The sequence below is a fragment of the Biomphalaria glabrata genome, chromosome 18, assembly GCF_947242115.1.
Source record: "Biomphalaria glabrata chromosome 18, xgBioGlab47.1, whole genome shotgun sequence".
Lineage (NCBI taxonomy): Eukaryota > Metazoa > Mollusca > Gastropoda > Planorbidae > Biomphalaria > Biomphalaria glabrata.
This window is the reverse complement of record NC_074728.1, coordinates 1,366,434-1,380,519: the sequence shown is the minus strand read 5'-3', so window position 1 is coordinate 1,380,519 and position 14,086 is coordinate 1,366,434. Positions and strand designations below refer to the sequence as shown.

The window sequence follows — 14,086 nt, the reverse complement described above, 5'->3', positions numbered from 1 at the left end:
TCGATTCCCAAGATTAAGGATGAGTGCTGTGTAATAATATGAAGGCTCCAAATCTACATCAATTACATTTAACTCAAGATTAGTATAAGAAACAGTCTTAGGCACACAACTGTTTCAAATGTTCTTAAATGATTTCCTTAATTATAGAACAATATAAACAACACAATATGACTGTCAAGAGCGTGGGTGTGTAAGATGTGAGATTGTGTGTGTGTTTGTTTATTTTATGGGTTGGCGTGTGAATTGTTTTATCACAGGATTTTCAAGGGGGGATAATTAGGTTTTCTAGCGGTCAGTCTAACAGTTGGAGAGCTGACCTGGTCTGTGTAGGGTGCTGGTGTTTTGTGTATTTCATAAGAGTGATATAATTGTGTGCTTTATTAAGTATTAAAGTATTATCGATATTCGTGAATATAAGGAGTTAGAGTTGATGTATACTAAGTGTTCGTATTTGAGTTAAGCAAGTATTAACAAGTGTAATTGAGAATCATACCCTAGATCATCGATCCATATGTATGTAGTAAGGAACTCGTCCTTTGGGGACTGAGACTCAACCCCCGAGTTCCCTTACAGCTGGGGGCTCTTGTGAAAGAAAACCAGGACCTCTCGTCGCAGAAATTTTATAAGTAGAGAAGTTATAAATTGTTATTGATGTACTTAAACTTACAAATATTGTTCTACATGTTATATTGTTGTTAACTTGACACTCATTCTATTTTAAAACATTTTTCCTCATGTGTTATGCCCCTTGATTTGGCCTGAGGAACGGCGGTGGTTTGAAGTACCAGTACAGAGAGGACAGCGACAGCCCGAAGTTGCATCACGAGGACAGGTTGGATCACGTGCAGGGAGTGGAAGTTAAGTGATTTGTTTTACCTCTCGTGTAGCTGAACCCTCTACTTTCTAGCCTCTATTTTCTTGCCTCTATTATAATTTGTTTCAATTTGACTATCATATATTTTCCTGCTTTTTTTTTTTTCTTTGCTGTCATACTAGCCTCTCAATTTAAGGCTTCAGTCATTTCATTCTGATTTTATCGTTGCCAATTTTTGCTATAAAAGCAAGAGTCTTTAAATCAAAGTATTCTTAACTTCCTATCTGAATCTAATAATCTGATCATTATTTCAATTTGTATTTTTCTGTCTTGATCATTTACTTGCCTAGTTAGTCTTTCTAATCTATTGTATAACTAAAAATATTCTGCAAAATTAGGATTGATTTTCTTTTCTTATTGTATGTATAATAGAACACTATAACTATTCTTGAGGTAGTAATTTAAGGTAAAAGAAATAGTAGGACTGTTATTTTAAAATTTTCTGTAAACTTAGTGTAGCAAACGTACTGAGTGCTGTGTATTATAAGGATTAGAAAGTGAAACATGGAAAAAGAAAGTGAGGCAGAGAAACAAAGAAGAGAAAGATCTGAGAGGGCAGAAGAAAGAGAAATGTCCAAGCTGCAACAGATGATAAGATTAAAGGAACTGGAATTGGAGGAAAAAGAGAAAGAAAGACAGGAGAAAGAGAAAGAAAGACAGGAGAAAAAGAAAGAAAGGGAACACGAAAGAGAAATGAAGAAACTTGATTTACAAATTGCCCAGGAAAGAAATAAAACGCCAAGCGCAACTACCGGAGTCACGGCCCAGAGACCAAGACTGAGTAAAGGTTTTCCTGCCATGACAACCGAAGATCTACCTTGTTACCTCGACATGTTCGAGATGGCAGCTAGGAGAGACAAGGTTCTAGAAGAAGACTGGGTAGCACAGCTGCAGGAGAAAATAACACCTAAACTAAGGCAATTCCTGACACAGAGAAGATTAGTGGACTGCATTGACTACGAGAAGATAAAAAAAGAACTCCTAGACTATGTGGGAATGAAGGAGGAAGCCTGCAGGAAAAGATGGCATGAGACAGTTCCAATTGAAGATGGCCCAAGAGAATTTTTTGTGGCATTACAAAAGAACTTCCGACAGTGGTGCGAGGCGGCGAAAATAGAAAGGAATTTTGATCAGCTGGAGGAGCTAATATTGAAAGACTCTATACTCAGTGCCCTAAACGAGGAGGTAAGAGAAGAGATCCTAGATAAAGAACCTGAGTCGTTGGAAAAGCTAGTTGATTTGTTGGAGAACAGAAAGATAATCTTCTCCAGCAAAAGCATTTTCAAGAAATCGAGAACTTATCAGGCCAACGCAGTGGGTGACAGAAATTTGAATAGGCAAAATTACTACTACCAAACCAGTCCTAGCAGACCAAACTACATCAGGCCAAACATTGAATACCATGAGCCCAGAAGAAATTTCATCAGACCCCGCTATAGCAATTCTTACAACAGAGCAAGAGGGAGATGGAATAGGCCAAATTACACATTTAGCAACCAAGTTAACAACAGAAGAAACAACTATGGAAATGGAATGTACCAGAATAACCAAGGAAGGTATAGAAATGAGACAAGAAGGAACTACTCAAATCAAGCCGAATGTGCCGTGGTGCAACTGCCTGAAAGACAAGGGACTTGCAATCTGATTTATCATAATCCAGAAAGTGTGGCTAACTTCATTATGAACGACAAGTCCATTGGATCGCTAAACATAGAAGAAGGAAAGCTGAATGGAAGAAAGGCGTCGATCCTGAGAGATAGCGGCTGTAGCGTTATCGCCGTAAGAGAGTCACTTGTCAATGAAGAAGATATTTTGCCAGAGAAATGCTCCTTGTACTTAGCAGACGGGCAAGTATTTAGATACAAAACCGCAAAGGCAATGCTTGACACACCTTACCTGAAAGGAGAATTCATCGTCGTGCTATTTCCTGAGCCGGTCGCTGATGTGTTAATAGGCAATGTGAAAGGTCTGTTTGTGTCAGCCGTAGAGACGAGAGGAATGAAGGACAGAGAAAGGGAAGAAACTCAAGTAAAGACGCCAATCATAGGATCAAGTATAGAAGGGAGTCTAGAGAAGGAACAAAAAGAAGATGAAACTCTGGCACCACTATGGAGAAAATGCAACGAGCAAACAACACAAGTGACTAAAGAAGCAAGTATTATGTTTGTCAGAAAGAAGAGCTTGCTTTACAAGAGAGTTACGTCCCTTACAGAACCTCAAGTAGTTGAAGATCTTTTAGTTGTTCCTAAGTGCGGACGTAAATTGATACTGGAAAACGCACACAGCTCACCACTGGCAGGGCATATGTCTGTGAAGAAAACAAAACTTCGTATCTACTCTGAATTTTATTGGCCAGGAGTTGACAAAGATGTAAAACAGTTAGTAAGGTGCTGCGACCCATGTCAGAGAGCAAAAGTTCCAGGGAGAGCTGGTAAAGCAGTGCTGGGGAAGATGGACAGACAAGGTGTACCCTTTAAGAAAATCGCAATAGACCTGGTTGGACCTCTTCCTATGACAGAAAGTAAACATAGATACATCCTAACTATGATAGACACATTCTCCAGATGGCCTGAAGCTGTACCGTTGAGAAATATAGAGACAACTACTGTGATAGAAGCTTTGTATTCGGTGTGCACTAGGATTGGTTTTCCAGAGGCCATTCTCTCTGACAATGGTTCTCAATATGGTTCAGATTTATACACAGAAGTCTGCAAATTCTTCAATGTGAAGATAATCAAGTCCTCGCTATACCACCCGGCCTCGAATGGATGCGTGGAACGCCTACATGGTTCACTTAAGAGCATATTAAGAAAGCTGTGTTCTGAACGATCTAAAGATTGGGACAAATACTTAGCCTCGGCATTATTCGCTATAAGAGAACTGCCCAACGATACAACAGGATTTTCACCCTACGAACTTGTATTTGGAAGAAAAATTAGAGGGCGGATGGCAATTTTGAAGAAACTTATGACCAAAGAAAAAGAAGTTGACACTAATTATACTAACTTGTTTGAATATCTTGAGGAGTTAAAAGAAAGACTACAAAGTACAGCTAAGATTGCATGTGATAATGAAGACATAGCGAGGCAAGAACAAAAACGACTATATGATAGAAACACTGTAAAAAAAATGAAATGGTATTAGTGTTGAAACCAAAAAAGGGAGATAAGCTCAAATTATATTGGGAAGGCCCGTACAAGATAGAAAAGAAGTTATCAGACTTAAATTACATAGTAAAGAAAGGAAACAAATCAAAGATATTTCATGTAAACAGATTAATCAAATATTATACCCCAGTTGAAGTAACAAGTAACAATGTTGCCAACAGTAGCTGTAAAAGTAACATTTTGTCTGCTGCATTTATTGGAGTCGTTGATGAATATGACCATGATGAAACAGGGCAAATCATTGATAATGAAATAGAAGAATTAAAACTACCGGAAATGATCCATGGAAATGGAGAAATAAACCAAAGGGCAATAACCATTAATAAAGACTTAAACCAAACTCAGAAAAATGAAGTTGAAAAACTCCTTGAAGACTTTGCAGACGTAATATCAGATGTACCAGGAAAAGCGAAAGTGGAGCCCTTTAAAATAACTCTAACATCGGATAAGCCTGTCAATTTAAAACCTTATAATGTACCAATGGCATTGAGACAAAGGCTACAAGAAGAAATTGAGTCGATGATTAACATGGATATTATTGAAGAGAGTGAATCGCCTTATGCATCTCCTATGATCTTAATCAAGAAGAAAGATGGAACTTTGAGACCAGTTGTTGATTATAGGCAACTAAATTCTATAACAAAATTTGATGCAGAAGTCATACCAGATCAAGAGGAACTATTTATCACACTAAGGAAAGCCAAATATTTTAGTAAATTAGACCTAACGAAAGGTTACTGGCAGGTGCCATTAGAAGAGAGTAGTAAGCAGTACACAGCGTTCAAAGTACCTAATGCACACTATCGATTCAAATATCTCCCATTTGGTTTAAAAAACAGTCCTAGTTTCTTTAACAGAACAATGCGTAGAGTGCTAAAAGGTTTAGAACAAGTAGTTTGTTATTTTGATGATCTTTGTGTGTACAACACTGATTGGCAGAGTCACATGTTCTCGTTGAGACAGGTGCTTGAGAGGTTAGGAGAATTCAATATTACTGTTAAGCCTAACAAGTTACTAATTGGGTTCCAAACTATTACATTCCTAGGCCATAAGATTGGCCAAGGCTTTCTTCAGCCTGAAAATTCCAATGTCAATAAGATTCTGCAGCTACGGTACCCTAAAACAAAAAAGGAAACCCGATCATTATTAGGTCTGCTCAATTATTATCGCTCCTTCATTCCAAACTTTTCAAGCTTGTTGTCTCCCTTTACTGAAATTCTTAAAAAAGGGCACCCTTCTAAAGTTGCTAAGACTGTTGAGGGGGAGGTTGCATTGGAGCGTATACAAAGATACTTGACTTCTCACCCCATTTTAATGTTGCCTGATCCGGATAAATGTTTTTATCTACAGTGTGATGCTTCGGACAAGGCTGTTGCAGTTGCTGCTCTACAGTACGTGGGAAACAAATTGCATCCTGTCCGTTTCCTCAGCAGAAAATTACTCCCACGTGAAAGTAAATACAGCATAATGGAGCGTGAGTTGTTAGCATTAACATGGGGAATTAAGAAGTTGGAACACTTCTTGTATTCACGTAAGTTCATTGTTTGGACTGATCACCTGAATCTCAAGTCTGTAACCACCAATGCTCGTATTGCTAGATGGATATTATACCTTATGGACTTTGACTTTGAAATTCAGCACATAAAAGGTACAGACAACTTTTGGGCTGACCCATTGTCTAGGCTGACAGTTTGAACTCACATTATTGTCTCTGTCAGAAGCATACCTGGTATTGTAACGTTTTCAGACTGTACACGTCTCAGCAATCCAGTATGTACGTTGAACTTTTTCAACTATGATCGTCTCGTCAGAGAATTTACTACTATTACTACTACTACTAGTAGGCCTATTATTATTGCTAAGTGATATGGACTGAACTGTTCATCTCTTTGTGTTTTAATTGTACTTTGCACAAGACGCGTCGTCTCATCCAGTATTGAGAAGCATCGGAAGTCAAGTCTTAAGCTCTATATTTACAAACAATAAACAGTACATTGTAACCTGACGTCACAAGGGAAGGAGCTGGACAAGTGGAACAGATGAAGATTAGTTTAGTTATATTATTAGTTTTATTATTTCATATGCATTATTATTGATGAACCTGTTATGTTTGGTAATGGAAAGATAATTCATGTATTTTATTAATGTTGATGAATAGAAACTAAGTATTCATTATTTCATACTTAAACTCATGGGTGTAGTTTGTTGAATTGAAACAAATTACTTGTGTAAACATAGTAAGATGTACTGTGTATTTTTGAGTAGTATTTTTTTAACCATGTTGTACTTCAACAATCAATGTCATTAATTTTTTTTAATGTACATAATATATACTTAGATTTTCAGGGAAAATCTAGGGGAAGTAAGGGGGAGATGTCAAGAGCGTGGGTGTGTAAGATGTGAGATTGTGTGTGTTTTTGTTTATTTTATGGGTTGGCGTGTGAATTGTTTTATCACGGGATTTTCAAGGGGGGATAATTAGGTTTTCTAGCGGTCAGTCTAACAGTTGGAGAGCTGACCTGGTCTGTGTAGGGTGCTGGTGTTTTGTGTATTTCATAAGAGTGATATAATTGTGTGCTTTATTAAGTATTAAAGTATTATCGATATTCGTGAATATAAGGAGTTAGAGTTGATGTATACTAAGTGTTCGTATTTGAGTTAAGCAAGTATTAACAAGTGTAATTGAGAATCATACCCTAGATCATCGATCCATATGTATGTAGTAAGGAACTCGTCCTTTGGGGACTGTGACTCAACCCCCGAGTTCCCTTACAATGACAACATGTTGAATTTTTACATTATGAAACTAGATACCTGAATCAACTAAGAAAACCAAAGTCATAGCTAGTTTAGATTAACCAAGAAAATGAAGCCATAGCTTAACCATACATACACATAGGATATAACTATCTTCTTTTTTGAAAGAATGTCTGTAATATATGTCAAATGAAGCTTAGAAGATTATAATAATATGTGAGATGATTATTTTTTTTTTACAAGGAAAAATTGTATAAGATTATGCAATATTTAATTTTTGTAAACCTATTATTCTTTGAATTTACAAATTAAAAAGAAGATAATCTTGCTGAACATAACCGTCTATCTACCCACCCATTTTTATATTTGCTAATTGCATTTGACAAACAACATGAAAATAGTGCAAATAAATGTGAACATCATTGTTATGGTCGTAGCGCAGCATGGTGCGAAAGGTGCGAATTTGGGTATTGAATGGAAGGAGATTTGACAGGATGAGAGATGAAATGTTCATATTCATGTAACTTGTTATAATATTAAAAGTACTTCTAGAGTAAAACCTGAGAGTGTCTTGTTATTTTGAAGAGTCTTGTGTGGCCTATGGATATCGAAGGTGTCATGTGGCACAATGACCAACCATCTCTACTTTTCCCCAACTAATGTCAGGCACCCATTATAGCTGGGTGGACTCAGAGGCGCTCGAAAATCCAGAAATTAAAAATCCCAGTCTTCACCAGGATTTGAACCCTGGACCCTGGTTCAGAAGCCAAGAGCTTTACCACTCAGCCACCATGTCTCCAAATATGTCATTGTACATTGTTCAAATTCTCCATGCATAAGTTAGGTTGGCAAAAAAGAAACATTAAAAAAATAAATAAATTCTTACCTAAATTGAACAGCTGTTGAGGAGCCTGAGAATTAAAAAAAAAAAGAAACAATATTGAAAGAATCTTTTTTGTTGTTATAAAATTGGTTTCAACCAAAGTAACAGTGAAAATATATTGTGAATTTGTTTACCGGTACTTAAAGTTTATTGATAACTATAATTTTTTTTAACAAACAGTAACTAATAAAAATCAAACAAATCTTACATTACTAAAACAGTTAGAGACAAAAGGGCTGCCACAAAGTTTTAAAAGTAATGTAAAAACGTAAGTAATGCATATAAATATGTAAGTGCATCTCCTGGGGAGATAGCGTCTCCAATCAGGAGTTTTGAATTTGGCCTAAATATATAGTGTTTTTGCTTTATAGAAACTTGAAACAGAACATTATGCTAGTTTAGACATTTCACCTAGATGCATGTTTAATATTTAAAGAAAGGGAACAGACTAAAAGCAGCTGTCACATCTTTTTTTAAGCACATTTAAGGCCATGGTGAAATAAGTTTTTCAATAGCATTTCTAGTTTCTGAGACATTAGCATGACAATAAGCACAAAAGGCAGCTTTTCAATATTGGTGCTGTTAAAAATGTACATGAATGAAACAGAAGGTATTGATATACAAAAATTCGTGAATGATTTAGCTAACTTAAACAATGCTAGGAGGATTCTATCAGCTTTGAAGATATAGGATGATGAACATGTTGTATTTCCCAGCCAGCTTTTTGCCCTGAGCTCTTTTGCGGTCTGTACCAAGGAAGAATAGCATAATTTGTTGTTTTTTTCAGCTGGTTATGCTGGGTTAATGTGGTAATAGGATTTGTGAATTAATTAGGGGCATTTAAAGACTAAGAGGGCCTGGTTTAGAGTTTTATAAAGATGGGAGTAGTGTCTACAAAGGGGTGGGTTTATTTATGCCCAAATAGTAATCATCTTCTTTTTTGAAGTACTGTCTGTATTATATTATTAAAGTACCAAACATGGGAAACATAAAAAGGATGAGAAAGTTGGTTTAAAAATCGAAACAAATATAGCTTATAATCCTTTAAATACAAAAAATAATTTCACCTGAACCGACATTGAATACTCTTTTCCAAATGTAAATTAAAATGCCAGTACAAACCAATGCAACAGCAATCAAGAAAGTTGAGCAAATTGAAATGACCATAAGAATTTTTTTTTCCATTGAGCCTAAGAGAAAAAAAAACAAAAACAATATTATAATTATGAAAAACATTTAGATAAAAGTAAAGTAAAAAAATAATAATTCCGAAATCACAATATTTGTCTTTAAAATCTCAACAAATCTATAATACTCTTCTAAAAACCAATTGTCAGAGAAGTACTACACTGTTGCTATTAATGACTGTGGTGTGTCAGTGGTGTGTACTTATATTATTCTGGCACCAAGTCTTTTTGTGTGCTGACTCCTAAAACACAATTTTGCTGCTGTATTGCTTTTAGTTATAGACCCTTGTTCTCACTATGATGAATGTTGGTTTGATGGCTCTATAATGCTACCTTACACACTTTTGCTGCTGTATTGCTTTTTGTTATAGACCCTTATTCTCACTATGATGAATGTTGGTTTTATGGCTCTGTAATGCTATCTTACAGTTCTGTTGGTTTTGTGGCTCTATAATGCTATCAGTGATACATATTGGAAATCACACACTTACGGTGGCGCAGGAGTTCACATATTTGGGAACAACAATAGCCAGCAACCTAGATTTAGACACAGAGCTGACAAAAAGAATAGGAAATGCTTCTGCAGCAATGGCAAAACTCTCCAAGCATGTGTGGGAAAATACCAAATTGACCACCGTAACAAAAATCCTTGTCTACAATGCCTGCATTCTGAGCACACTTCTCTATGGCAGTGAGAGCTGGGCAATTTACATGCCTCAAGAACACAGATTAAATAGCTTCCACCTACGCCGCCTGCGACGCATAATGTGCATCTTCTGGAGGGATCATGTCACCAACCAGGAAGTTTTGACACAGGCCAACATGCATAGCATCTATGCTCTCCTTAAACAGAGAAGACTATGCTGGCTCGGTCATGTCACTCGTATGTCAGATGGAAGAATTCCTAAAGACATGTTACATGCTGAGCTTGCAGAGGGAGCCAGACCTAAGGGCCGCCCAATACTAACCTACAGAGATGTCTGCAAGCAAGAAATGAGAGCCACGGGCATCGACCAAAGTGTGTAGGAGGAGATAGCCCATGACCGGACAGCATGGAGACAGATTGTACGTGCTGGTACAAACTTTGCCGAATGCTAAAGAAACTAAGCTGCCTCAGCCAAGAGAAAGAAAAAGAAATCTGCCCTGTCAGCTAGCCCTATGACAGATGTATATACATGCATGAACTGTGGCAAACTCTGCCGCTCTAGAATTGGCTTGATCAGTCACTCCAGATTCCGCACCATCTCAAGACATAACTAAAGCCAGTGACTCATCTGGGCACATCCATTGTCTTCTGAGACAGAAAGAGCTATATATATAATGCTATCTTGCAGTACTGTTGGTTTTGTGGCTCTATAATGCTATCTTGCAGTACTGTTGGTTTTGTGGCTCTATAGTGCTATCTTGCAGTACTGTTGGCTTACCCTTGTTTAATTTGAGTATGCAAACTGTTACTACAATCTTGCAGCAGTTTTGATGCCATAGTTTTGTACAATAGTATTGCAAGGATATTGCCTTTTGCCTCTCTAAAGGCACTGAACTTTAGGCTTGTATTGGAACTAGAGGTGGCTCATGTTTGTTATTTTTATTATCATGTTACTATCTAAAAAAGGAATGTGAGTCCGTATCATCCTTACTACTTCTGTGAAGAATGCTGTGAAAGGTACACCCATTGTTTTAAGAGTATTTTATATAGTGATTCATTGTTAAACCGATTCCAACTGGACATTTTTTCAAGACTCTGTAAGCATAATAAATCAATTAAAGTATACAAAAAAATACTACATTATAAGTCAATAAGCTTGTATAAAGTTAACACCTTAAAAACAACAATAAAATTAATATTTCAAAGTTAGATTTTTTTTCTCTTGATTACTCCATAAACCAATGTACACAAAATGATTTATTTGGTGTACTTTTAGGCTGGTTTTGATTGGATGTCCTAGACACTGTAAACAAAATTTAAAATGTTTTTGTTTTTAAAAGGACTAAAAACTAAAAATATCAAGGTGTAATAATAAATGAAAAGATATCATAGAAACCCCCCCCCCCCCCAATTGATGAAATTATTACAAAATAAAAATAAAAAGAAGTAGAATTTATTAAAAGAAATGTTTACAAATCAAATTGGAACAAATTTATGTCCAAATCTTAAGTTCATCATTTATTTATTTTAAATCCTATTTTTATTTTCAAATAATTTCTAATAATTCTAAAAACATACTGTTGGCATTATTTGCGCTGGTTGACCTCTGCTTGTATTGTTTGGTAGATTCTGTGGCTGTAAATAAAGATAAAGCATTTCTCTGATTCAAAAGACTATAATTATTTTTTTTTTATTGTAAGTAAAAAAAAAAACTTCTGTAACACTATTTGTGCTAATATCTCATTCATTGGTTGTTACTGTTATAAATTAAACATTTTTTTTTTACTAAAGCAAGAACATAATATTATTTTTTAGGCATAATCTTTAGTTATTTAATTATTTTAAATTGTATCCTTTAAAAAAAAAAAATTCTTACCCTTCTAAAGATACTTAACTGAAACATTTAAAATTAGTGGCATGATTGCACCACCAATTAATTAGTAAGCTAGAGGATTTCAGTTCCAGTAGCCTCAAAGTGGTGCCTGGTGTGGAAACATCTAGTAGTTGAACTAGTTAATCCAATAATGAACCAGGCCTCAAATGGATTACCCTAGACTATGTATTTGGCATGACCCAATTATACAGGGTTTCTGCACCAAAGTCAATACGAAATTTCAGGAGTTTTCCAGGAGAAATTATAAAATTCCATCACATAAAATTTTGAGAGAAAAAATTATAACAATAGCCAAAGTTAGCGTGATTTAGGTTGTCATTGCCTGAAGTTTAATGTTTATAATAACTCCACTAACTATAAAATGTTTCCAATAACAAGTGTCTTAAATAGCCTCCAACAACCAGTCCAACTCCTGGCCTTCACCTTTGGCTCAGGTATTGAGTCCAAACAGAACTGTTTTCATTATCAAGAGAAGGGGCAAAGGCTGGGAGTCAACCCTAAGGAAAAATCAGGAACCAGCGACCTTTAGAATTTATTTTTGCCCTCGCTGGCCCATCCTCTGATTTAATGGTGCCAACTAACTTTTTTTAAAATGCTTTTTTTTTTCAGATCTGCGAAATTCTAGGACATTCAGGGAGATATTTTAAAATTACAGTAGATTTCCAGGACTTTTTTAGTTGTTTTTTTTAATTCCAGGAGCTTTCCTGGAATTTCATGAGGCCGCAGAAACCCTGATTGTAATGGACATTGCCATTATGGAACCGTCAGACATGACTTTGGGTGAAGAGCCCCTTCTGGTCATTGGATAAAATCCTTTCCAACAACTAATTGGAATACTGGAACCTAGGGCCACTGGTGGCGCAAGACCTAATTTTGGTGTGGAGGAGTTGTATTATGCAAAACCCTCTTGAAACAAACAGATGTATATTCTAAATAATAAAATTTGCAAAGTCATTTTTATTTATAAAAATGTCATTAATGAGAAATTAAATAAAAAAAAAAGAATTAAAGAAATATAAATTTTCTGCTTGTAGCCTTACTGAATTCCAGTATATGAGTATCATAATTTCTCTTAACAGACGAGACTATTTAGACTATATCTGTTTTAATGGATAAAAATAAAAGTTGCTAGTCTTACTGAATTACTGTACATGTAGACGCAATTTCATAATTATTCATTAGAAGTTTTAAGTTTGAAAAGCTTTCAGCAGAGCAGTACCTACAGGCTAGCTAGTATTAGCAAAATTAGAACAAAAAATGTAGACTCTAAATATTTGGATACATTTCTTTTAAGTTGTTTTTTTTATAAAAATTAATATACACTGTGCATCCCATTACTTCTTACTTATGTATAATAGATTTCTCTTTTCCCTTCCATGTGTTTCTTGAATCAAGTTCCTTTTTATAGAGCATTTTGAAACCTCCACAAAGCCAACGGATTATATTATTTGTCATAATGTCCAAAAGTAGAAACTAATTATTTTATAATGAGAATGTGGGTATAAGATTTGTCTATCCAGTACCCAAAACTACACATTTTTCAAGAAAAAATCAACAAATTAAACATATTGAAAAGGTAATAAAAAATTAACAAGGATTATGTGAAGGTCTTCCAAATTTTATTAATATTTGTGGTTAAACAGTAGAGTTCTTTTTATTTGTTTAAATAGATCATTAAGTGTAATACTTCAAGACCTATATCTAGTTCCTAATCTTCAGACAGGTGATCATGGATAAAATCTGAACATTTTCATTTCAATGTATGGATTCTATGGTGGAAAAATGTTCGACAACTTCTGCAAAGATCATGCTCTGTTTTATCCACCATGGTCAACCTTAGACAAACTGTATCCACCCTAGATAAACAGTATCCACCTTAGACAAACAGTATCCATTTCTAAATAAAAAAATACATACAGATAATTTTCTTTACATATTAAAAGAAAAAGAGAAAGATTACCTAAGGTGACCAGACACCATCAATAAAGCAATATTTTTTTGAGATATCAGTTAATGGTTCAGAAACTGCAGATGGATCAGTCACTGTACAAAACTTGGTCAGTAAAATTTGAAAATTAGACAACTTCATGGTAAACAATAAAATCGCCACCTGAAAACACAAATAAACAATAAGAGGATGTAGACACACAAATTATTACAATGTATGATTTTAATTCAATGTGAGCCAAAGGAATAGTTATAACCTTATATAGCCTTAAACACATCAAACATTTGAACTAGTGGCCAATAGTGCGCCACATTTTAAGGATAAATGTATAAAATATACAGCTATTTTATTTGAATAAATGTGAATATTAAAGTCAATATAAACAAATATGAGACTGTGTGACAACAGTTTAACTTAAATATTACATCCTGTTTGTGTTTTTTTTTTTCTCTGTGTTCTCATTATAAATTGTAGGGTTCAGATATATATATATTTATCGAAGATGAACTCCATTCTTTTCAGATCAGGCAGCTTTCCATACAATCTTTATTCTAAAGGACTGTTGGGGGCCAGTATTTTGTATGGGCCTCATGATAAAACAAGGCCACATGTTCTTTTCACTAGTTTCAACATCCAGAATAAGTGTTGCCTCATTATGTTGTGCCCTGTTTAAAGGTGAAAAATAATTCATTGACTGTGTCCTGATAGATTGTAACATGCATCCTTAATC

At 35.2% G+C, this 14,086-nt stretch overlaps 2 protein-coding genes across 7 annotated transcripts in view; one reads left to right on the top strand and one right to left on the bottom strand.

Moving 5' to 3' along the window:
• LOC106061238 (uncharacterized) overlaps positions 1-14,086 on the bottom strand; it is a 75,024-nt gene that overhangs the window by 15,769 nt on the left and 45,169 nt on the right. For 4 of the 6 annotated variants that reach the window (XM_056016702.1, XM_056016706.1, XM_056016704.1 and 1 more), the window contains 4 exons: positions 13,369-13,518; positions 11,093-11,149; positions 8,749-8,871; positions 7,685-7,709 (listed from right to left, as the gene is read on the bottom strand). The exons of 1 other annotated variant lie outside the window; for it this stretch is intronic. The gene's annotated coding sequence lies outside the window, so the exon portion shown is untranslated. The remainder of the gene's footprint in view (positions 1-7,684; positions 7,710-8,748; positions 8,872-11,092; positions 11,150-13,368; positions 13,519-14,086) is intronic. One more of the 6 variants, XM_056016705.1, reaches the window with a different exon arrangement.
• On the top strand, positions 1,568-5,736 carry LOC129924002 (uncharacterized). The gene is made up of 2 exons (XM_056017586.1): positions 1,568-3,960; positions 4,149-5,736. The coding sequence occupies exons 1-2, from the start codon at positions 1,568-1,570 to the stop codon at positions 5,734-5,736; spliced, it is 3,981 nt and encodes a 1,326-aa protein (XP_055873561.1).